Raw genomic sequence first — 24,715 nt, forward strand, 5'->3', positions numbered from 1 at the left:
GGGCTCCAACCTGGCCTTGGGCACTTCCAGGGATCCAGGGGCAGCCACAGCTGCTCTGGGAATTCCAGCCCAGCCCCTCCCCACCCTCATTCCTTCCCAAGATCCCATTTCAATCTCCCCTTTCCCACTGGGAAGCCGTTCCCTGGGTCCTGTCCCTCCAGCCCTTATCCCAATCCCTCCCCAGCCTCACAGGGAGGAATTTCTTCCCCAAATCCCATCTAAACATGGAACCCTGGACTGGTTTAGCTTGGGAAGGGACCTTAAATCCCCTCCAGAGCCACCCTCAGGGGTATCTCCCACTGTCCCAGGTGGCTCCAAGCCCTGTCCTGGGCACTTCCAGGGATCCAGGAGCAGCCACAGCTCCTCTGGGAATTCCATCCCACCCCCTCCCCACCCTCATTCCTTCCCAAAATCCCATCAAACCCCATTTTTGGGTTGATTTCTCAACGAAAACCTCTCCAAACCCGAATTTCTGCAGCCCAAACCCCAGCTCCACCTGGAGAAGAGCCCCGGGTGCTCACCAGTATGACCAGTCGCACCAGCTGGGTGTAGGTGCGCTCGCCGCCCTTGCGGGTGATGATGTCCCACTTCTCGGGCGTGCACACGATGATCTGCGTGGCGCTGATCTCCTCCTTGCACAGCTGGTGGTCCCCGGTCAGCTCGGCCACCGTGATCCCGTAGGTGGCCAAACGCTGGGGAGAACGGGCGGGATGAGCACAGGGAGTCCCAAAATCCCGCTCAAACCTCCCCGCGTGCGCCTCGAGGCCGTGCCCTCTCGTCCTGGTGTTTGTTCCCTGGGCGAAGATCCCAAATCCCCTCCCACCCCCGGCTGCCCCCTCCTGTCAGGGACTTGTGCAGAGCCACAAGGGCCCCCCTGAGCCTCCTTTGCTCCAGGCTGTGCCCCTTTCCCAGCTCCCTCAGGAGTTCTCCAACCCCTGGACGCTCTCCAACCCCATAACCCACCCTTGGATGATCTCCAACCCCATAACCCATCCCTGGATGATCTCCAACCCCATAACCCATCCCTGGACAATCTCCAACCCCATAACCCACCCCTGGATGATCTCCAACCCCATAACCCATCCCTGGATGATCTCCAACCCCATAACCCATCCCTGGACACTCTCCAACCCCATAACCCATCCCTGGACACTCTCCATTCCCAGAACCCACCCCTGATCCCCCTTTTCTCCAGGCTGAGCCCTTCAGGAGATCTCCAGACTCTTCTCCTTGTTCTCCAACCCCTTCCCCACCTCCATTCCCAACCCCAACCCCTCCATGAGCCCAAACCTCCCTGGGATCTGATCCCACTCATCCCCAAACCTCCCCTGGGATCCAATCCCAAACCTCCCCTGGGATCCAATTCCACTCATCCCAAACCTCCCTGGGATCCGATCCCAAACCCCCCTGGGATCCGATCCCAAACCTCCCTGGGATCCAGTTCCAAACCTCGCTAGGATTTGATCCCACTCATGCCAAACCTCCCCTGGGATCCAATCCCACTCATCCCAAACCTCCCTGGGATCTGATCCCAAACCTCCCCTGGGATCCGATCCCAAACCTCCCCTGGGATCCGATCCCAAACCTCCCCTGGGATCTGATCCCAAACCTCCCCTGGGATCCAACCCCAAACCTCCCCTAGGATCCAACCCCAAACTTCCTCTGGGATCCGACCCCAAACCTCCCTGGGATCCAATCCCAAACCTCCCCTGGGATCTGATCCCAAACCTCCCCTGGGATCCGACCCCAAACCTCCCCTGGGATCCGACCCCAAACCTCCCCTGGGATCCGACCCCAAACCTCCCTGGGATCCAATCCCAAACCTCCCCTGGGATCTGATCCCAAACCTCCCCTAGGATCCGACCCCAAACCTCCCCTGGGATCCGACCCCAAACCTCCCCTGGGATCCGACCCCAAACCTCCCTGGGATCCAATCCCAAACCTCCCCTGGGATCCGATCCCAAACCTTCCCTAGGATCCGACCCCAAACCTCCCTGGGATCCGACCCCAAACCTCCCTGGGATCCGACCCCAAACCTCCTCTGGGATCCGAACCCAGCCCGTCTCACCTTCCCGAAGCTCCCAACCATCTCCTGCACCAGGGACCTCATGGGGGCGATGTAGATGATCTTGAAGTCGTCCACGTTGATGGTGCCGTCCATGTTGATGTGCTTGCCGATCTCGCGCAGCATGCACATCAGCGCCACGTTCGTCTTCCCCGCGCCCTGCAAGCAACGCCCGCGCCGCTCACCACGGCGCCCGGCCTGCCCCGGGGAGAGGGCACCGCACGGCAGCACCCCAAAACCGGGCACCCCACAGCCGCACCCCAAAACCGGGCACCGCAATGGAGAGGGCACCGCACAGCACCACCCCAAAACCGGGCACCCCACAGCCGCACCCCAAAACCGGGCACTGCAATGGAGAGGGCACCGCAGTGCACCAGGTACCCCAAAACCAGGCACCGCAATGGAGAGGGCACCCCAATGCACCAGGTACCCCAAAACTGGGCACCGCAATGGAGAGGGCACCCCACAGCCGCACCCCAAAACCGGGCACCGCAATGGAGAGGGCACCCCACAGCCGCACCCCAAAACCGGGCACCGCAATGGAGAGGGCACCGCACAGCAGCACCCCAAAACCGGGCACTGCAATGGAGAGGGCACCACACAGCAGCACCCCAAAACCGGGCACCCCACAGCCGCACCCCAAAACCGGGCACCGCAATGGAGCGGGCACCCCACAGCCGCACCCCAAAACCGGGCACTGCAAAGGAGAGGGCACTCCAGTGCACCAGGTACCCCAAAACCGGGCACCGCAATGGAGAGGGCACCCCACAGCCGCACCCCAAAACCGGGCACTGCAATGGAGAGGGCACCACACAGCCGCACCCCAAAACTGGGCACCGCAATGGAGAGGGCACCGCAGTGCACCAGGTACCCCAAAACCGGGCACTGCAATGGAGAGGGCACCCCACAGCCGCACCCCAAAACCGGGCACTGCAATGGAGAGGGCACCACACAGCTGCACCCCAAAACCGGGCACCGCAAAGGAGAGGGCACCCCACAGCCGCACCCCAAAACCGGGCACCGCAATGGAGAGGGCACCGCACAGCTGCACCCCAAAACCGGGCACCGCAATGGAGAGGGCACCCCACAGCCGCACCCCAAAACCGGGCACCGCAATGGAGAGGGCACCGCACAGCTGCACCCCAAAACCGGGCACCGCAATGGAGAGGGCACCCCAGTGCACCAGGTACCCCAAAACCGGGCACCGCAATGGAGAGGGCACCACAGGGCACCAGGTACCCCAAAACCGGGCACTGCAATGGAGAGGGCACCACACAGCAGCACCCCAAAACCGGGCACTGCAATGGAGAGGGCACCGCACAGCACCACCCCAAAACTGGGCACCCCACAGCCGCTCCCCAAAACCGGGCACCGCAATGGAGAGGGCACCCCACAGCTGCACCCCAAAACCGGGCACCGCAAAGGAGCGGGCACCGCACAGCCGCACCCCATAACCAGGCACCGCAATGGAGAGGGCACCCCAGTGCACCAGGTACCCCAAAACCGGGCACTGCAATGGAGAGGGCACCCCAGTGCACCAGGTACCCCAAAACCGGGCACCGCAATGGAGGGCACCCCACAGCCGCACCCCAAAACTGGGCACCACAATGGAGAGGGCACCCCAGTGCACCAGGTACCCCAAAACCAGGCACCCCATCGCACTGGGCACCCCAGCTCGGCTTTGCACGGCCTGGGGGCCATGGGGTCCCCTCTGCAGCCCTGGGGATCCACGGGGGACACAGAGATCCACCCGCAGCCCCTGGGGATCCCCGGGGGATGCAGAGATCCACCCGCAGCCCGTGGGGATCCCCGGGGGATGCAGAGATCCACCCGCAGCCCACGGAGATCCACAGGGGATGCAGAGATCCACCCGCAGCCCTGGGGATCCACAGGGGATGCAGAGATCCACCCGCAGCCCTGGGGATCCACGGGGGATGCAGAGATCCACCCGCAGCCCTGGGGATCCACGGGGGATGCAGAGATCCACCCCAGCCATGGAGATCCACAGGGATGGATCTGACCAAAGCCCCCCTGCCTTTCCCCCGTGCTCTCAGCGGGCAGGAGGCAGGAATTGGGGTGAAAAAGGTGCTTTTAAGGGCTTCTTTCACTTCTCTTCGTGCTCCTCCGAGCCGAGCCCGTCCTGCCCCAGGAGCGTTTCCTGCCCGTCCTTATCTCACCTCCCAGACCCTTTGTTAATGGTTTTTCCTCTCTCCTCTGCCCAGCTGTGCCAGGGGAGGGCGAGCCAGCCACTTCTGCGGGTGCCCGGCCAGCGCCAAAGCCCAAAGGCGCCCCGAAATCCCGGGAATCTCACCGTGGGAGCACACAGCAGCAGGTTCTCATCCGACTCCAGCGCCGCCCGGAACAGCTTGCTCTGGATTCTGTTGAGGGTTTTGAACCCCTCAAACCCGGCCTGGGCGTATTTGGGCAGCTTTTCCACCGAAACCAATTGCTGGGAAGGAGAAAAATGAAGGGGAAAGAAGGGAAAAGCAGGAATTCAGGCTTTGTTTCCAAATGTGGGGTATCAGGATGCAGATGGGAAAAGGCCGGGGATGGTGGAGCAATTGTGGAGATCGGGATCCTGCTGAGGATTTTGAACCTCTCAAACCTGACCGGGGTGTGTTTGAGCAGCTTTTGCACCGAAACCAATTGCTGGGAAAGAAGGGGGGAAAAGAAGAAGGGGGAAAAGAAGAAGGGGGAAAAGAAGAAGGGGGAAAAGAAGAAGGGGGAAAAGAAGAAGGGGGAAAAGAAGAAGGGGGAAAAGAAGAAGGGGGAAAAGAAGAAGGGGGAAAAGAAGAAGGGGGAAAAGAAGAAGGGGGAAAAGAAGAAGGGGGAAAAGAAGGGGGGAAAAGAAGGGGGAAAAGAAGGGGGGAAAAGAAGGGAGGAAAAGAAGGGAGAAAAGAACAGATTTAAGAAGGAATTTAGGCTTTGTTTCCAAATGTGGGGAATCAGAGACTGGGAAGGAGGTGGGAAAAGCCCCGGGATTGAGGAGCGGGTTGGGGAAAGATCCAAGTGATCAGGAGAAGTGGATGCACACACAAATTCCCTCATCCCAGAAGGACAATTCCTCGTTAATCGGGGCTGGAAAAGAGGGAAAACTCGTTCTCCTTCCATGGACAACCCAAACCCACACAACCCAACCCAAACTGATCCCGGTGCTCGGGGTGGGAAGAGACGTGGAATTAATCCAGGCGGGTTTAATCCATGAATTGCCTCATCCTAAAAGGACAATTCCTACTTAATCAGAGCTGGAGAAGAGGGAAAACTCGTTTTTTGTCCTCTCAGATTCCATGGAAACCCCAAACCCTCCCAACCCAACCCAGAGTTCAGGATGGGAAGAGATCTGGGATTAATGGATGCATTCCCTCCTCCCAGAAGGACAATTCCCAATTAATCAGAGCTGGAAAAGAGGGAAAACTCTCATTTTTTACCCTCTCCGCTTCCATGGAAACCCCAAACCCTCCAAACCCAACCTGCTCCCGGTGCTCAGGGTGGGAACAGATCTGGGATGAATGGATGGGCTCACACTCAGGAAAAGTCCTGTTGGAGGGGCAGATCGGCATCAAAAGCTGGGATTTATCCCCAGGAATCATTCCCAGCTCTGACCCAGGCGCAGAGGAAGGAGCCAAACCAGAGGGAGGGCTCAGCAAAACCCCAGGAGGGGAAGCTCAGCACGGGACGAGCAGTGGGAAAAGGGGAATTGGGAAGTGGCTGCGGACGGGGGGAAGTTGTGGGATTAAAGCTGGGGCTCTGCAGGGAAGCCCCAGGAAGGGTCTGGCACGATATCCCGGAATCCCAGCACGGTTTGGGTGGGAAGGGACCTTAAATCCCGCCCCCACTGCACCCCCAGGGACTCCTTCCCCCATCCCAAGCGGCTCCAATTTCCCAGTTTTCCAGGAAAGCTGCTTTTCCTGAGGGCTAATTCCCTCTGCTCACCATCCCCTTCTAGAGCAGCTCAGCAAAACCCAGAGGCTGCAAATATCCCAAAAAAAGCTGCTTTTCCTGGTGCCCAATTTCCCGGGAAAGCTGCTTTTCCCAGTGCCTAAATTTCCCAGGAAAGCTGCTTTTCCAGGTCCCCAATATCCCAAAAAAAGCTGCTTTTCCTGATATCCAATTTCCCAGGAAAGCTGCTTTTCCTCATGTCCAATTTCCCAGAAAGCTGCTTTTCCCAGTGCCCAAATTTCCCCAGGAAAGCTGCTTTTCCTGGTGCCCAATTTCCCAGGAAAGCTGCTTTTCCTGGTGCCCAATTTCCCAGGAAAGCTGCTTTTCCTCATGTCCAATTTCCCAGGAAAGCTGCTTTTCCTGGTGCCCAGTTCAGGGAATGATTTGGGCTGGAAGGGATTTTAAAGCCTTTGAAACCCATCAAGCTCCCACTGTCCTGGATCCAAGCTGGCCTTGGGCACTTCCAGGGATCCAGGGGCAGCCACAGCTCCTCTGGGAATTCCATCCCACCCCCTCCCCACCCTCATTCCTTCCCAAAATCCCATCAAATCCTCCTCTCTGCCACTCTGACCGCATTCCCTGCGTCCTGTCCCTCCATCCCTTGTCCCAGTCCCTCTCCAAGCTCTCCTGGAGCCCCTTTAGGCTCTGGAAAAGGGCTCAGAGATGTGATTTTTTGGGAACAAACCGGGCACCAACCTCGTCAGCCCCGAAGGGTTTGGGTTTGAGGGCGGGCACGTGAACCTCCTCGTATCCCTTGCGCTGCCTCCGGAAGGATCCGTCCGGGAGCTGGCACCGCTTGTTGGCCATGAAGTGACTGCCCTGGGCGAACACCAGATCCTCCAAATCCAGCACCTGCCTGGGAGCCAGCGCCTGGAAACCACGGGAAAAGAGTTTGGGAATCATCCTGGGGTGCAAACGCAGGGAGAGGATCAAAGGGAAAGCTGCTGCATCCAGGTGGGAATCCACTTTTCCTGAGCACATCTGTGGGATGTCACTTCAAAAACCCTTTTTGGCCTGGCTGGGGGTGTTCTGGGAGCAGATCCAAGGATTTTACCTCTCCTCCCTGGTCCAGATCCATGGATTCCAGGTCTGTGTCCATGCGGGACTGCCGCACGCGCTCCCGCCGAGAGCGTTCCTCCTGTGGGGAAAAATCGGGATTCAGGCCTAGGGAAGGGGGTCAGCCTCCTCCAAGGGCTGCCAGGTGCTCCTGTTCCCCCAATTCCCTCAGGAAAAAGCATCCAGGAACCAGGAATAACCATTTTTATAAACCAGGAACAACCACTTTTGGCGGGAAAACCAAGTTTCCCCACATAAACGTGGCTCCCGTCAGGAGCATTCCTCCTGTAGGGAAAAATCGGGAATCAGGCCCAAGGAAGGGGCTCAGCCTCATCTAAGGTGCTCCAGTTCCCTCAATTCCTTCGGGAATGGGCATCCAGAAACCAGGAAGAACAATTTTTGGTGGGAAAACTGAATTTCCCCATATAAACATGGCTCCCATCAGGAGCGTTCCTCCTGTGGGGAAACATTGGGATTCAGCTCCAGGGAAAGAGCTCAGCCTCCTCCAAGGGCTGCCAGGTGCTTCTGTTCCCCCAATTCCCTCAGGAAAAGGCATCCAGAAACCAGGAATAACCATTTTTATAAACCAGGAATAACCATTTTTATAAACCAGGAATAACTATTTTTGGTGGGAAAACCGAATTTCTCCGCACAAATGTGGCTCCCGCTGGGAGCGTTCCTCCTGTGGGGAAATACTGGGAATCAGACCCAGGGAAGAGGCTCAACCTCATCTAAGGTGCTCCAGTTCCCTCAATTCCTTCGGGAATGGGCATCCAGAAACCAGGAAGAACCATTTTTATAAACCAGGAATAACCCTTTTTGGCGGGAAAACCGAATTTCCCCACACAAGATGTGGCATCCAGGGGAAGGGAAGGAGGGAAAACACAGCCAGGAGCTCCTCAATCCCACAGCCCCCAAAAACTGGGATAACCAACACAGCCAGTAGGGTTTTCCAGCAGGAATGGGGTGTTAATCCCTAAAAAACAACCCCAAAATCAGCTATGGAAGTGCAAATCCTGAGAGAAGCAGAGGTGACACCCAGGGTGGCACCGAAACCAGTTAAAACCAGTTCAAAACTGGGAAAATCGCTGAGGGGAAGGAGAGAAAACACATCCAGGAGGCTCCTCAATCCCACAGACCCCAAACTGGGAAAACCGCCGGAGGGAAAAAGGGAAAACACATCCAGGAGCTCCTCAATCCCACAGACCGGGATAACCAACACACCCAGCGGGGTCTGAAACCAGTTCAAACCAGTTTCAAACTGGGAAAGTTGCTGATCTGACCCTTTTTTCCTGGGAAAGGGGAAGCGGTGACGGGAGCGGCGCTTCCCACGGATTTGGGGGATTCCGGCAGCTCCTGTTTCCCACCCAAAGCAGGATCCCACAAATCCCACAGATCCCACAGCTTCCTGACCCGGATCAGATCCTCTTTTTCCGTCTCGTGCAGCTGGTAGAGGAATTTGGAGAGCTCGGGATCGGCTTCCATCTTCCCCATGATCCGCTCCTTCTCCGCCTCGCTCTGGGCGCTGGCCAGCAAAGTGCAGTACAGGACTGGGAGAAAACGGGGGGAAAACCAGGGAAAAACGGATCAAAACCAGCTGGAATCCCGGAATTCCTGGGTTAATCCCAGATCTTTTCCCTCAGGTTTCCCTCTTTTTCAGCCCTGATTCATTGGGAATTCTCCTTTAGGATGAGGGAATTCCTGGGTTAATCCCAGATCTTTTCCTGCACTTTTCCCTCTTCTCCAGCCCTGATTCATTGGGAATTCTCCTTTAGGATGAGGGAATTCCTGGATTAATCCCAGATCTTTTCCCTCAGGTTTCCCTCTTCTCCAGCCCTGATTCATTGGGAATTCTCCTTTAGGATGAGGGAATTCCTGGATTTATCCCAGATCTTTTCCCTCAGGTTTCCCTCTTCTCCAGCCCCGATTCATTGGGAATTCTCCCTTTAGGATGAGGGAATTCCTGGGTTAATCCCAGATCTTTTCCTGCACTTTTCCCTCTTCTGCAGCCCTGATTCATTGGGAATTCTCCTTTAGGATGAGGGAATTCCTGGGTTAATTCCACCTCGATTAATCCCAGATCTTTTCCTGCCCTGCCCACCAGGAGCAGGTTCATTCCTTGTTTTCCATGGAATCTCAGAGGACAAAAAATGACTTTTCCCTCTTCTCCAGCCCTGATTCATTGGGAATTCTCCTTTAAGATGAGGGAATTCCTGTGTTTATCCACACCTGGGTCAATCCCAGATCTTTTCCCTCAGGTTTCCCTCTTTTCCAGCCCCGATTCATTGGGAATTCTCCTTTAAAATGAGGGAATTCATGGATTAATCCCAGATCTTTTCCTGCACTTTCCCTGCACGGGAAAAGGGAAAGGAACTCACTCATCATCCGGTGCTGCCTCAGGACCTTGATGAAGTCGAAGGTGTTGAAGCCCAGCAGCAGCACCAGCTGGTTCTCACATTCCCGGTCGTCGCTGGCGGTCTGGGAAGAAAAACATGGAATTTTCACTCCCCTCCGGCCCCCACAGAGCCAGAATCCCTGTTTTCCAAGGGATGAAGGCGAGGGGAGGTCAGGAACGGCAGGAAAGGAGGGAAAAACAATGCTGGAGCCAGGAAAAGTGCTCCTGGAGACTGGAAAAATGATGCGGGAGCCTCAAAACCAATCCTGGAGCCTCAAAACCAATCCCGGAGCCTCAAAAACAACCCCAATTCCCATTTTTTTCCCAAAACACGGCAAAAAGAATGGAACCAGACCCCATGGATGATGATTTCCCAGGAAACAGCACCACATTCCCCTCAGGAGATCCCTGAGAATTCAGGGACCAAAGTTGGAACCGCTCCGGTCAGGCCACAATTTCATTTAACGGCACCAAACACCAGGAACAGGGTTTTGAGGTAAATTCCCACTTTTTTGATGGAAAAATCCCTCAGATCCCAAGGATCCAGCGGCCACAGACCTTGAGCATCTCCCCAGTTCCCAGTTTTCCACAGCAGAATGGAAAACAGGCGGGAAACAGAGCCCAGGGATAGAGGCAAAACCAATCCTGGAGCCTCAAAACCAATCCCGGAGCCTCAAAAACAACCCCAATTCCCATTTTTTTCCCAAAACACGGCAAAAAGAATGGAACCAGACCCCATGGATGATGATTTCCCAGGAAACAGCACCACATTCCCCTCAGGAGATCCCTGAGAATTCAGGGACCAAAGTTGGAACCGCTCCGGTCGGGCCACAATTTCATTTAACGGCACCAAACACCAGGAACGGGGTTTTGAGGTAAATTCCCACTTTTTTGATGGAAAAATCCCTCAGATCCCGAGGATGTGTCAGGCACAGACCTTGAGCATCTCCCCAGTTCCCAGTTTTCCACAGCAGAATGGAAAACAGGCGTGAAACAGAGCCCAGGGATAGAGGGAAAACCAATCCTGGAGCCTCAAAACCAATCCCGGAGCCTCAAAAACAACCCCAATTCCCATTTTTTTCCCAAAACATGGCAAAAAGGATGGAAACAGACCCCATGGATGACGATTTCCCAGGAAACAGCACCACATTCCCCTCAGGAGATCCCTGGGAATTCCAAGGTTGGAACCGCTCCGGTCAGGCCACAATTTCATTTAACGGCACCAAACACCAGGAACGGGGTTTTGAGGTAAATTCCCACTTTTTTGATGGAAAAATCCCTCAGATCCCGAGGATGTGTCAGGCACAGACCTTGAGGATCTCCAGGACCTCGTCTGCCTTTTTCTGGGAGACGATGGCGTCGTCGTAGAAGCGGCTGAGCTGCCGCTGCAGCCAGAAGGCGTCGATGTCCCGCGGGTGCAGATCCTTCTTCTTGGAGTTCATCAGCTCCCCCGAGGCCACCAGCTGGGAAAATCCCCAAATTCCCGGTATTCCCGTGGGGTCGGGGTGGAACGGGAATGTTTAGGGACACAAGGTTTGGGAAATCCCATAAAAATCCCCAGAATTCCCATAAAAAACCCCAAAATTCCCCTGGGTTTGGGGTGGAACGGGAATGTTTAAGGGCACAAAATCCCACAAAAATCCCCAAAATTCCCATAAAAATCCCAACAATTCCCCTGTGTTTAGGGTGGAACCAGAAGGTTTAGGGAAAATCCCCAAAATTCCCAACAATTCCCCTGGGTTTGGGGTGGATCAGGAATGTTTAAGGACACAAAATCCCACAAAAATCCCCAGAATTCCCATAAAAATCCCAACAATTCCCTAGGTTTGGGGTGGAACGGGAATGTTTAAGGGCACAAAATCCCACAAAAATCCCAAAAAATTCCCATAAAAATCCCCAAAATTCCCCTGGGTTTAGGGTGGAACGGGAATGTTTAGGGACACAAAATCCCACAAAAATCCCCAAAATTCCCCAAAATCCCGAACTCACGTTGGCCGAGAGGGTGCAGCGCACGACGGCCTCGTCCCCTTCCATGTCATCGTCCGAGGCCTCGTCCCGAACCTCGCCGTAAATGTCCTCGTCCCCTTCCTGCGGGAATAACGCGGGATGGCCCCCCAAAAATCCCATCTTTATCCTGCCAAAATCCCCTTTTTACCCCTCCAGAAATCCCATCTTTATCCTGCCAAAAATCCCATCTTTATCCCGCCAAAAATCCCATCTTCATCCCGCCCAAAATCCCATCTTCATCCCGCCAAAAATCCCATCTTTATCCCGCCAAAAATCCCATCTTTATCCTGCCAAAAATCCCCTTTTTATCCCGCCCAAAATCCCATCTTCATCCCGCCCAAAATCCCCTTTTTACCCCTCCAAAAATCCCATCTTTATCCCGCCCAAAATCCCCTTTTTAGCTCTTTTCCCTCCAAAAATCCCATTTTTATCCCTCCAAAAATCCCATCTTTATCCCGCCCAAAATCCCATTTTTATCCCCCCAAAATCCCATCTTTATCCTGCCAAAATCCCATCTTTATCCCGCCCAAAATCCCATCTTCATCCCTCCAAAATCCCATCTTTATCCTGCCAAAAATCCCCTTTTTATCCCGCCAAAAATCCCATTTTTACCCCTCTTTTCCTTCCAAAAATCCCCTTTTTACCCCCCAAAAATCCCATTTTTATCCCTCTTTTCCCTCCAGAAATCCCATTTTTATCTCTTTTTCCCTCTAAAAATCCCATTTTTATCCCGCCAAAAATCCCATTTTTACCCCTCCAGAAATCCCATTTTTACCCCTCCAGAAATCCCATTTTTACCCCTCTTTTCCCTCCAGAATTCCCATTTTTATCCCGCCAAAAATCCTCTTTTTATCCCGCCAAAAATCCCCTTTTTATCCCGCCAAAAATCCCCTTTTTATCCCGCCAAAAATCCCCTTTTTATCCCGCCAAAAATCCCCTTTTTATCCCGCCAAAAATCCCATTATTATCCCATTTTTATCCCGCCAAAAATCCCCTTTTTATCCCGCCAAAAATCCCATTTTTATCCCGCCAAAAATCCCATCTTTATCCCTCTTTTCCCTCCAAAAATCCCATTTTTATCCCTCCAAAAATCCCATTTTTATCTCTCTTTTCCCTCCAAAAATCCCCTTTTTATCCCTCCAAAAATCCCATTTTTGTCCCTCTTTTCCCTCCAAAAATCCCCTTTTCCCTCCCTTTTTTCCCCCCCAGTCCTGATCCCAGGATCCCAATCCTGCTTTTCCTCCCCATCTGTCAATTTTCCAATGGATATTCCTGGATTTCCCTCCAAAAATCCTCTTTTGATCCCTTTCCTCCCAATGAGGAAAATCAGGATAAATGGGGTCCCACATGGAAAATGGGATGGAGGAAAATGGGATAAACAGGGAGCCAGGAGGGAATGGGAATAGGGGAAAATGGGATGAAAATGGTCCCAGGAGGGAAATGGGATAAAGAAAAATGGGATCAACCTGGTTCCAGGAGGAAAATGGGATAAACGGGGTGCCAGGAGGGAAATGGGAGAGGGGAAAATGGGATAAAAATGGCCCCAGGAGGGAAATGGGATAAAGAAAAATGGGAATAAATGGAGTCCCACATGGAAAATAGGACGGAGGAAAAAGGGATGGAGGAAAATGGGATAAAAATGGTCCCAGGAGGAAAGTGGGAGAGAGAAAAACAGGATCAACCTGGTTCCAGGAGGAAAATGGGATGAAGGAAAATGGGATGGAGGAAAACGGGATAAAAATGGTCCCAGGAGGGAAATGGGAGAGAGAAAAATGGGATAAAAATGGTCCCATGAGGAAAATGGGATCAACCTGGTTCCAGGAGGGAAATGGGGATAAAGGGGATCCCAGGAGGGAAATGGGATGGAGGAAAATGGGATAAATGGGGTCCCACATGGAAAATGGAATGGAGGAAAAAGGGATGGAGGAAAAAGGGATGGAGGAGATTCCATGAGAAAAATGGGATAGAGGAGAAGGGGATAAATGGGGTCCCAGGAGGAGAATGGGATAAAGGAAGATGGGATAAATGGGGTACCACAAGGAAAAGGGGAGAGGGGAAAAGGGGACAAAGGGAAATGGGATAAAAATGGTCCCAGGAGGAAAATGGGGGAGAGAAAAATGGGATAAACCTGGTTCCAGGAGGGAAATGGGATGAAGGAAAATGGGATGAAGGAAAATGGGACGAAGGAAAATGGGAATAAATGGGGTCCCACATGGAAAAAGGGATGGAGGAAAAAGGGATGGAGGAGATTCCATGAGAAAAATGGGATAGAGGAAAAGAGGATAAATGGGGTCCCAAGAGGAGAATGGGATAGGGGAAAATGGGATGGAGAGGAATGGGATAAAAATGGTCCCAGAAGGGAAATGAGACGGAGGAAATCGGGATAAACCTGGTTCCAGGAGGAAAATGGGATGGAGGAAAACGGGATAAAATGGGGTCTGAGGAGAGAAATGGGGTGACAGAAAATGGGATGGAGGAAAATGGGATAAAAATGGTCCCAGGAGGGAAATGGGATAAAGAAAAATGGGATCAACCTGGTTGCATGAGGAAAATGGGATAAACGGGGTGCCAGAAGGGAAATGGGAGAGGGGAAAATGGGATAAAAATGGTCCCAGGAGGGAAATGGGAGAGAGAAAAATGGGATAAAAGTGGTCCCATGAGGGAAACGGGGATAAAGGGGATCCCAGGAGGGAAATGGGATGGAGGGGAATGGGATAAACAGGGTCTGAGGAGGGAAATGGGAGAGGGGAAAATGGGACAAAGAAAAATGGGATAAGAATGGTCCCAGGAGGAAAATGGGAGAGAGAAAAATGGGATAAACCTGGTTCCATGAGGAAAATGGGATAAACATGGTCCCAGGAGGGAAATGGGATGGAAGAAAACGGGATAAAAATGGTCCCAGGAGGGAAATGGGATGAAGGAAAATGGGATAAAGGAAAACGGGATAAATGGGGTCCCAGGAGGAAAATGGGATAGGGGAAAATGGGATGGAGGGGAATGGGATAAAAATGATCCCAGGAGGGAAATGGGATGGAGGAAATTGGGATCAATCTGGTTCCATGAGGAAAATGGGATGAAGGAAAATGGGATAAAAATGGTCACAGGAGAGAAATGGGAGAGAGAAAAATGGGATAAACCTGGTTCCAGGAGGGAAATGGGGATAAAGGGGATCCCAGGGGGAAATGGGGATAAAGGGGATCCCAGGGGGAAATGGGGATAAAGGGGATCCCAGAGGGAAATGGGGATAAAGGGGATCCCAGGAGGGAAATGGGATGGAGGAAATTGGGATCAATCTGGTTCCATGAGGAAAATGGGATAAAAATGGTCACAGGAGGGAAATGGGAGAGAGAAAAATGGGATAAACCTGGTTCCATGAGGGAAACGGGATAAACGGGGCGCCAGGAGGGAAATGGGATGGAGGAAATTGGGATAAAAAATGGTCCCACAAGGAAAATGGGGGAGAGAAAAATGGGATCAACCTGGTTCCAGGAGGGAAATGGGGATAAAGGGGATCCCAGAGGGAAATGGGGATAAAGGGGATCCCACATGTAAAATGGGATGGAGGGGAATGGGATCAAAATGATCCCAGGAGGGAAATGGGATAAAGAAAAATGGGATCACCCTGGTTCCATGAGGGAAATGGGGATAAAGGGGATCCCAGAGGGAAATGGGGATAAAGGGGAACCCAGAGGGAAATGGGGATAAAGGGGATCCCAGGGGGAAATGGGGATAAAGGGGATCCCAGGGGGGAAATGGGGATAAAGGGGATCCCAGAGGGAAATGGGGATAAAGGGGATCCCAGGGGGAAATGGGGATAAAGGGGATCCCAGAGGGAAATGGGGATAAAGGGGATCCCAGGGGGAAATGGGGATAAAGGGGATCCCAGAGGGAAATGGGGATAAAGGGGATCCCAGGAGGGAAATGGGGATAAAGGGGATCCCAGGGGGAAATGGGGATAAAGGGGATCCCAGGGGGAAATGGGGGCGGACGCAGCTCCCACCTCCTCGTCGGACTCGAACTGCACGTTGACCCCGTAGGTCTCGTCGATGTTGTCATCTGCAGGGAACAGGGCCCGGAATTACGGGGAATTCCTGGGAATTGGGGGGCCACAGCCCCGGAATTCCTACAGCCACACCTCAGAAAGACAAACCCAAATCCTTTGTGGGGCTGGAAAAGCACCCCCATGCATGGGGCAAGGGCTCATCCCGAAAAAGGGGCTCTGGAAGGTGCCGGGTTGGGATGAATGGGGTTGCAGGAGGGAAATGGGATGGGGGAAAAGGGGATGGAAGTCATCCCATAAGGAAAATGTCCTGGATTTCTGCTGGGAAGTCTCAGGAAAAGCCCTGGGACTTTGTGAATCCCAAAAAAATCCTGAAAAAAATCCCCCCCGAAAAAGTCCCAAAAAAATCCCTCGAGAAATCCCCCAAAAAATCCTCAAAAAATCCCCAAAAAATCCTCAAAAAATCCCCAAAAAATCCTCACAACCCCCCAAAAAAATTAAAAATAAACCTTTAAAAATCAAAAAAAATCCTCAAAAAATCCCCAAAAACTCCTCAAAAAATCCTCAAAAAAATGCCCAAAATCCCCCCAAAAAATAAAAAAAATCCCCAAAAAATCCTCAAAAAAATCCCAAAAAAACCCCAAAAAATCCTCAAAAAATCCCAAAAAATCCCGAAAAAATCCCCCAAAAAATCCTCAAAAAATCCCCAAAAAATCCTCAAAAAATCCCCAAAAAATCCCCAAAATCCTCAAAAAATCCCCAAAAAATCCTCAAAAAATCCCCAAAAATCCCCAAAAAATCCCCAAAAATTCCCCCAAGATCTTCAAAAAATCCCCAAAAAATCCCCAAAAAATCATCAAAAAAATCCCAAAAAAAACCCCAAAAAATCCCAAAAAAATCCTCAAAAAATCCCCAAAAAATCCTCAAAAAATCCCCCAAAATCCTCAAAAAATCCCCAAAAAATCCTCAAAAAATACCCAAAAAAATCCCAAAAAAAATCCCCAAAAAATCCCAAAATATCCTCCAAAAATCCTCAAAAAATCCCCCAAAAATCCTCAAAAAAATCCCCAAAAAATCCCCCAAAATCCCCAAAAAATCCCCAAAAATCCTCAAAAAATCCCCAAAAAATCCCCCAAAATCCTCAAAAAATCCCCAAAAAATCCCCAAAAAATCCCAAAAAAAATCCCCAAAAAATCCCCAAAAAATCCCAAAATATCCTCCAAAAATCCCCCAAAAATCCTCAAAAAATCCTCAAAATCCCCCAAAAATCCCCCAAAAATCCCCAAAAAAATCCTCCAAAAATCCCAAAAAATCCCAAAAAATCCTCAAAAAATCCAAAAAAAATCCCAAAAAATCCCCCAAAAAATCCCCAAAAAATCCTCAAAAAATCCCAAAAAATCCCCAAAAACCCCCCAAACCCCCCAGCCCCCGTGGCACTCCATACCCATGTTCTGGATGTCCTTGTCCCCGCCGTAGTCGGTGATCTTCTTGCCCAGGTTGACCAGCACGTGGTAGCGCGTGTCGTCCGTCTGGCCCAGCAGCAGCTCCACCTCCTTGCGCCGCTCCTTGTCCCGCAGCTTCTCGTTCTTCAGCACGGCCAGCACCTCGTCGGCGGCCCCACACAGGATATCCCGCGGCTGCCAACGGGACAGCACCCCAGGAATCCCAAACCGGAACCTCCACGGGGCTTGCCGAGCACCCAAAGGCGGCTCCACGCGGGAACGGCGCCGAAACGGCGCCGACGGGGAGGAGAAAGCGAAGGACAACTCCTCGTGGTGGCCATGAGGGAAACGGGAGCTTCCCGGATCGCTGGAAGGGTTCCTGGCCAGGCTGGATGGGGTTTGGGGCAATCTGGGATGAGCTGTCCCTGCCTGTGGTGGGGCTTGATGGGATTGAAAGGTTCCCCTCCAACCTAAACCGGTTTGGGATTCCGTGTCCTGGTTTAGATGGGATTTTGGGAAGAAATATTGGATGCCCCTGAATCCCTGGAAGTGCCCAAGGTCAGGCTGGATGAGGATTGGAGCATCCTGGTCTATGGAAAATGTCCCTGCCCGTGGCAGAGGTTGGATTTAGAGGATCTTTAAGGTCCTTTCCAACCCAAACCGTTCTGCAATTCCATGCCCTGGTTTAGATGGGATATTGGGAAGAAATATTGGATGCCCCTGGATCCCTGGCAGTGCCCAAGGCCAGCCTGGAGCACCCTGGGACAGTGAGAGGTGTCCCTGCCCATGGTGGGACTTGATGGGTTTTGGCCTCCCTTCCAACCCCAGCCATTCCAGGATTCTATATCCTGGTTTGGATGGGATAATGGGAAGGAATTCCTGGCTGGGCTGGAATTCCCAGAGCAGCTGTGGCTGCCCCTGGATCCCTGGAAGTGCCCAAGGCCAGGCTGGACGGGGCTTGGAGCACCTTGGGATGGTCCCTGGCCATGGTGGGAATTGATGAACTTTTAGGTCCCTTCCAACCCAAACCCATCCATGATTCCACATCCTGCTTTAAATGGGATACTGGCAACAAACCCTGGATGCTCCCTGGAATCCCTGGAAGTGTCCAAGGCCAGGCTGGACAGGGTTTGGACCTCAGATCCAGCAGAAAGCTGAGGTGGAACCGGCTGCTCTTTAAATTCCCAACCCCACCCCGGCTGGGATAACAGGGCTGCATTCCCCCATCCAAGGGCTGCATTCCCATTTCCCAGCGATCATCCCAGGCTCACCTGATCCCCCAGGGCGGCCTGGATGAAGCTGAGCAGGACCTCGTAGGTCTCCCGGGTCTCCTTGGTCTTGGGTTTGTAGATGATCCCGACCATCTCGTCGATGCCCTCGGAGAGCAGCGTGTACCCCTTCATCTTATTGATGTCGTGCCTGTCCTCATCCCGCTTCCTCCTCCTGGGAAAAGGGGAAAACGGGAGCCTGAGGCACTCACAGCCCTGACCCCGCTCTTCTCCAGGCCCTTTCTTCCCAAACTAAAGCAGAAAAACCCTTTTCTTTTCTTTTTCCAAGTGTCTCTGTGTCCAGAGGCTCCGGGTTTCCCACCTCCAAATATTCCCAAAATCTTCAAGTGGAGAAGGGAAAGTCCCAGACAGAGCTCAGAGGCCCTCACAGGGCCTGAAGGGGCTCCAGGAGAGCTGGAGAGGGACTGGGGACAAGGGAGGGAGGGACAGGACACAGGGAACGGCTTCCAGTGGGAAAAGGGAGATTGAAATGGGATCTTGGGAAGGAATGAGGGTGGGGAGGGGCTGGGCTGGAATTCCCAGAGCAGCTGTGGCTGCCCCTGGATCCCTGGAAGTGCCCAAGGCCGGCTTGGATCCAGGACAGCGGGAGCTCGATGGGTTTCAAGGGCTTTAAAATCCCTTCCAGCCCAAATCATTCCCTGAACTGGGCACCAGGAAAAGCAGCTTTCCTGGGAAATTGGATATGAGGAAAATCAGCTTTTTTTGGGAAATTGGATATGAGGAAAAGCAGCTTTCCTGGGAAATTGGATATGAGGAAAAGCAGCTTTCCTGGGATATTGGGTATCAGGAAAAGCAGCTTTTTTTGGGATACTGGGCACCAGGAAAAGCAGCTTTCCTGGGATATTGGATATCAGGAAAAGCAGCTTTCCTGGGAAATTTGGGGACCAAGGAAAGCAGCTTTCCTGGGAAAGTGAGGAACCAGGAAAAGCAGCTTTTTTGGGGAAATTTGGGGATCAGGGAAAGCAGCTTTCCTGGGAAATTTGGGACCAGGAAAAGCAGCTTTTTTGGGGAAATTTGGGCACCAGGAAAAGCAGCTTTCCTGGGAAATTTGGGACCGGGAAAAGCAGCTTTCCTGGGAAATCAGGCACCAGGAAAAGCCCATTTTTTTTGGAAAACCAGGCACCAGGAAAAGCAGCTTTCCCAGCATCCAGCATCCAACTCCATCCCAGAACCCATCACGCAGAACCCCCCGCCCCCCCCCGAGCCCTCCCACCTCTCCCACAACCCCATCCCATCCCGAGCTCCGGGAATTCCCGCTTTTCCCCGCTTTTCCCGCTCACTTGGCCCTTCTCTCCTCCTGCATCTGGGGCTTGGTCCTCTGAGCCTTGTCGCCCATGCGGGTCCCCTCGAGCTTCCCCACCAGGGACAGCACCTCCCCCGTGGGCTCATCGCGGCGCGTCCGGTCGATCAGAGAGCGGTCGGCTTGGAGCACGAGGTTGGAGTTCTGGGGGGAAAAACGGGGGGGAAACGGGGGGGAAACGGGGGGATAAATGGGGGAATAAATGGGGGAATAAATGGGGGAATAAATGGGGGGGAATGGGGGAGAAACGGGGGAATAAACGGGGGGGAAACGGGGAATAAATGGGGGAATAAATGGGGGAATAAACGGGGGAATAAACGGGGGAATAAACGGGGAATAAATGGGGGAATAAACGGGGGAATAAACGGGGGAATAAACGGGGGATAAACGGGGGAATAAACGGGGGAATAAACGGGGGAATAAACGGGGGAATAAACGGGGGAATAAACGGGGGGATAAACGGGGGGATACGGGGGGGAAACGGGGGGATAAACGGGGAAAAAGGGTCCCAAAATGGGGCTGAGAGGAGTTTGGGGGTCCCAAAATGGGGCTGGGGGTCTCCAAATGGCGCTGAGGAGGGTCTGGGGGTCCCGAAACGGAATTGAGGGGGGTCCGGGGGGGTCCCGAATTGGGGCTGGGGGCGTCTGGGGAGGACTCAGGGGACCCAAAACGGGGCCGAGGGAGGCCCGGGGGTCCTAAAACGGGGCCTAGAGCGCCCTGAGGGGGGTCTGGAGGTCCCAAAATGGGGCTGAGAGGGGTCAGGGGGGGTCCCAAACTGGGGCTGAGGGAGGGTGGGGGAGGCTGGTGAAGAGCATGGGGGGCGGGGCCTGAGAACACCCGGTAACGGGAGCAGGGTTCGGGGCGCAGGGCCCGCACTCACCGCCTTGTACTCGTACTGCAGGCTACGGGCGGTCACGTCCGCCATGGCTGAGCCGGAAACGGGACCGGGAACGGGAGCGGGGCCGGGAACGGGAGCGGGGCCTGACCAGGCCGCGCCGCCGCCGCCGCACCGGGAGCGCCCACAGCGGAACTTCCGGGTCAGCCGGAAACGACCCTGAGCCCGCGGAGCTCGAGACCCCGCCCACCGCCCGTTCTGATTGGTTGGTGTCCGTTAAATCCCGCCCCCCGCTCTGAAAGCTGGCTGTGATTGGCTAGGCAGCCCGCCCGCCACGGTTTGATTGACGTTGGAGCGCCCGAGGGTTTGAAGGCGGCGGGGGGCGGGGTCAGAGCACCGAGTGCCGCTTCTTATTGGCTGATGATGACGTAGGCCACGCCCCCTCCTGCAAGCCACGCCCCTTCCCGGTGATGCGACCCGTGGTGGCCCAAAGGGGGTCCGCGACACCCCCAAATTGTCCCCAAGGACCTCCCCGTGCCCCACGGGGGGCTCTGGTCACCCCCAAATTGTCCCCAAAGACCTCCCCGTGCCCCACGGGGGGCTCTGGTCACCCCCAAATTGTCCCCAAGGACCTCCCCGTGCCCCACGGGGGGCTCTGGTCACCCCCAAATTGTCCCCAAAGACCTCCCCGTGCCCCACGGGGGGCTCTGGTCACCCCCAAATTGTCCCCAAGGACCTCCTCGTGCCCCACGGGGGGCTCTGGTCACCCCCAAATTGTCCCCAAGGACCTCCCCGTGCCCCACGGGGGGCTCTGGTCACCCCCAAATTGTCCCCAAAGACCTCCCCGTGCCCCACGGGGGGCTCTGGTCACCCCCAAATTGTCCCCAAAGACCTCCCCGTGCCCCACGGGGGGCTCTGGTCACCCCCAAATTGTCCCCAAGGACCTCCCCGTGCCCCACGGGGGGCTCTGGTCACCCCCAAATTGTCCCCAAGGACCTCCCCGTGCCCCACGGGGGGCTCTGGTCACCCCCAAATTGTCCCCAAGGACCTCCCCGTGCCCCACGGGGGGCTCTGGTCACCCCCAAATTGTCCCCAAGGACCTCCCCGTGCCCCACGGGGGGCTCTGGTCACCCCCAAATTGTCCCCAAGGACCTCCCCGTGCCCCACGGGGGGCTCTGGTCACCCCCAAATTGTCCCCAAGGACCTCCCCGTGCCCCACGGGGGGCTCTGGTCACCTCCAAATTGTCCCCAAGGACCTCCCCGTGCCCCACGGGGGGCTCTGGTCACCCCCAAATTGTCCCCAAGGACCTCCCCGTGCCCCACGGGGGGCTCTGGTCACCCCCAAATTGTCCCCAAGGACCTCCCCGTGCCCCACGGGGGGCTCTGGTCACCCCCAAATTGTCCCCAAGGACCTCCCCGTGCCCCACGGGGGGCTCTGGTCACCCCCAAATTGTCCCCAAGGACAATCCCACCGGGATGCCCCCTGGGCACTCGGGGGTCCCCGGGCATTGAGGGGTCCCTGGGCATTGAGGGGTCCCTTGGAATCGGGGATCGGGGTATCCCTGGGCATTGAGGGGTCCCTGGGCATTGAGAGGTCACTTGGAATCGGGCATCGGGGTATCCCTGGGCACTGGGATGTCCCCTGGGCACTGGGATGTCCCCTGAGTGCCCACCCCGTGCTGTGGGGCATGCCCTGGTCATCTCAGGGTGGCAGGGGTGGCAGGGGACGCGGGCAGAGCTGCGTCGCCCCGGTGCCCTTGGGGACGCGGCTCGGTGCCATCCGCCCGGCTGCGCGTGCCCTCGTTATCTCGGCCCCGTTAATTAGCGGAGCGCGGTGCCAGCGGTGCCCGGAGAGGTGCCAGCCCGGCCGTGCCCCAGCGGGGGAGGTCACCACGAGGCCTCGGGGCTCCTCGGGGACAGCACACCTTGTCCTGTCCCTGGAGGTCACCCGGCTGTGCCGCCACACCGGCGGTGCCCACCTGGGGCTCGTCCTCCTCCTCTCCTTCCTCACCCTCGCCGGGACAGGGACCCTTGGAAGGGATTCCGGGCAGGATTCCCGGGCAGGTACCTCGGGAAGGGACCCGGGATAGGATTCCTGAGCAGGTACCTCGGGAATGGACCCGGGATAGGATTCCCGGGCAGGTACCTCGGGAAGGGACCCGGGATAGGATTCCTGAGCAGGTACCTCGGGAAGGGACCCGGGATAGGATTCCCGAGCAGGTACCTCGGGAATGGACCCTGGGCAGGTATCCCGGGCTGGGACCCTGCAGGGACCTCAGGCAGGTATCCCGGGATAGGATTCCTGCTCAAGTATCCCGAGCTGAGACCCCGGACAGGATTCCCGGGCAGGTATCCCAGGAATGGACCCCGGGCAGGTGTCCCGGGAATGGACCCTGTCCCGGGCAGGTATCCCGGGCTGGAATCCCAGGCAGGACTCCGGGGAGGATTCCCGGGCAGGTATCTCGGGAATGGACCCTGGGCAGGGACGCCGGGTGCGATTCCCGGTTGGAAAGTATCCCGGGAATGAACCCCGGGCAGGTATCCCGGGAATGAACCCCGGGCAGGTATCCCGGGAATGAACCCTGGACAGGATTCCAGGGAATGGACCCTGGGCACGTATCCCGGGAATGGTCCCCGGGCAGGTATCCCGGGCAGGTATCCCGGGCAGGTGCCAGCCCCTCCGTGCCCGCAGCGCCGTGCCCGCCGTGCCGCGGGTGCCCGGTGCCACGGGCGGGCGGGTGACAGGAGCTGGCACAGCCCCGCGGCCCCGCGCCAGCGCCGGGATGGGGCCGCTCTAATTCCTTTATTCCGGCCGGGTGCACCGGGACAAAGAGGGAACGGCATCGGGATGGACACCGGGATGGGCACCGGGGATGGGCACCGGGGATGGGCACAGGGGATGGCACTGGGGATGATACCGGTGGTGGCACGGGGATGGCACCGGGGGTGGTAGGGGGATGGCAGCGGGGATGGGCACTGGGATGGCACCGGTGGCAGCACGGGAATGGCACCGGGGGATGGAACCGGGGATGAGCACAGGAAATGGCACCGGGGTGGCACCGGGGATGGCACTGGGGGGGGCAGCGGGGATGGCACTGGCGATGACACCGGTGGTGGCACTAGGGGTGACACCGGGGGTGGGCACAGGGATGGCACCGGGGATGGCACTGGGAATGGCAGCAGGGATGGCACAGGGATGGCACCGGGGATGGCACTGGGAATGGTACCAGGGATGGCACAGGGATGGCACCGGGATGGGCACAGGGGTGGCACAGGGGTGGCACCGGGGATGGCACAGGGATGGCACGGGGATGGGCACAGGGGTGGCACCGGGGATGGCACAGGGATGGCACCGGGATGGGCACAGGGGTGGCACCGGGGATGGCACAGGGGTGGCACCGGGAATGGCACAGGGATGGCACCGGGATGGCACTGGGAATGGTACCAGGGATGGCACAGGGATGGCACCGGGATGGGCACAGGGATGACACCGGGGGTGGCCCAGGGGACTCGCCGTGTCCCTGCCACCCCCTGTGCCAGAGGTGCCAGGGCGCTGCTCGGCCCCGCATGGGGCAGGAAGGGGGGCCCTGTCCCTCCACCCCATCCCGGGGGTCCTGGGGGCAGCGGGGCCATGGGGACCCCAAAACTGAGCTGGGCTGGGCTGGACTGGGCAAACTGGGCTGAACTGGGATGAGCTGAGATGAACTGGGGTGAAAAGAACTGAACTGGGACTGGGCAAACTGGGCTGAACCGGGATGAGCTGAGATGAACTGGGGTGAAAAGAACTGAACTGGGACTGGGCAAGCTGGGCTGAACTGGGCTGAAGTGGGACTGGGCAGACTGGGCTGAATTGAGCTGAGCTGAACTGGGAGGAAAAGAACTGAACTGGGACTGGTCAAGTAGGGCTGAACTGGGATGAAAAGAAGTGAACTGGGACTGGGCAAACTGGGCTGAACTGGATGAGCTGAGCTGCACTGGGGTGAAAAGAACTGAAGTGGGACTGGTCAAGTAGGGCTGAACTGGGATGAGTTGAGCCAAGCCTGGTTAAACTGGGCTGAACTGAGCCAAACTGGAGTGAGTGAAACCAGGCTGAGCTGAGCCTGGTTGAGCCGAGCCAGGCCAGTGGAGCCAGGCTGGGCTGACGTGGGTTAAACCAAGCTGGGCTGAGCCAAACCGGGTTGAGCTGAGACTGGTTAAGGTGGCCTGAACTGGGCTAAGCCTAACCAGGACACCCCGAACCGGGCTGAGCCAAGAACTGGGCTGAGCCAGACTGAGCTGAGCCTGGTTGAGCCAAGCCAGGCCAGTGGGGCTGAACTGGGCTGAGCCAGGCCCAGGCCAAGTGGTGCAGGGTTAAGCCAAGCCAAGATGAGCCGAGCTAAGTTAAGCC

At 55.7% G+C, this 24,715-nt stretch overlaps 1 protein-coding gene across 1 annotated transcript in view; it reads right to left on the reverse strand.

Moving 5' to 3' along the window:
* The window catches only part of SNRNP200 (small nuclear ribonucleoprotein U5 subunit 200), a 66,137-nt gene extending 45,629 nt beyond the window's left edge, over nucleotides 1-20,508 (reverse strand). Inside the window, exons 1-14 of the mRNA XM_082298355.1 lie at nucleotides 20,374-20,508; nucleotides 19,474-19,637; nucleotides 18,176-18,347; nucleotides 16,907-17,099; nucleotides 15,463-15,518; nucleotides 11,445-11,543; nucleotides 10,766-10,918; nucleotides 9,439-9,538; nucleotides 8,474-8,610; nucleotides 7,059-7,142; nucleotides 6,701-6,874; nucleotides 4,377-4,514; nucleotides 2,069-2,224; nucleotides 522-692 (exon numbers count right to left, since the gene is read on the reverse strand). Coding sequence (XP_082154481.1) covers nucleotides 522-692; nucleotides 2,069-2,224; nucleotides 4,377-4,514; nucleotides 6,701-6,874; nucleotides 7,059-7,142; nucleotides 8,474-8,610; nucleotides 9,439-9,538; nucleotides 10,766-10,918; nucleotides 11,445-11,543; nucleotides 15,463-15,518; nucleotides 16,907-17,099; nucleotides 18,176-18,347; nucleotides 19,474-19,637; nucleotides 20,374-20,418 — 1,842 coding nt within the window. The 5' untranslated portion in view covers nucleotides 20,419-20,508. The remainder of the gene's footprint in view (nucleotides 1-521; nucleotides 693-2,068; nucleotides 2,225-4,376; nucleotides 4,515-6,700; nucleotides 6,875-7,058; nucleotides 7,143-8,473; nucleotides 8,611-9,438; nucleotides 9,539-10,765; nucleotides 10,919-11,444; nucleotides 11,544-15,462; nucleotides 15,519-16,906; nucleotides 17,100-18,175; nucleotides 18,348-19,473; nucleotides 19,638-20,373) is intronic.
* Nucleotides 20,509-24,715: the final 4,207 nt, after the last annotated feature.

The sequence above is a fragment of the Coloeus monedula genome, assembly GCF_965178545.1.
Source record: "Coloeus monedula genome assembly, chromosome: 28".
In the NCBI taxonomy this organism is placed as follows: Eukaryota; Metazoa; Chordata; class Aves; order Passeriformes; family Corvidae; genus Coloeus; species Coloeus monedula.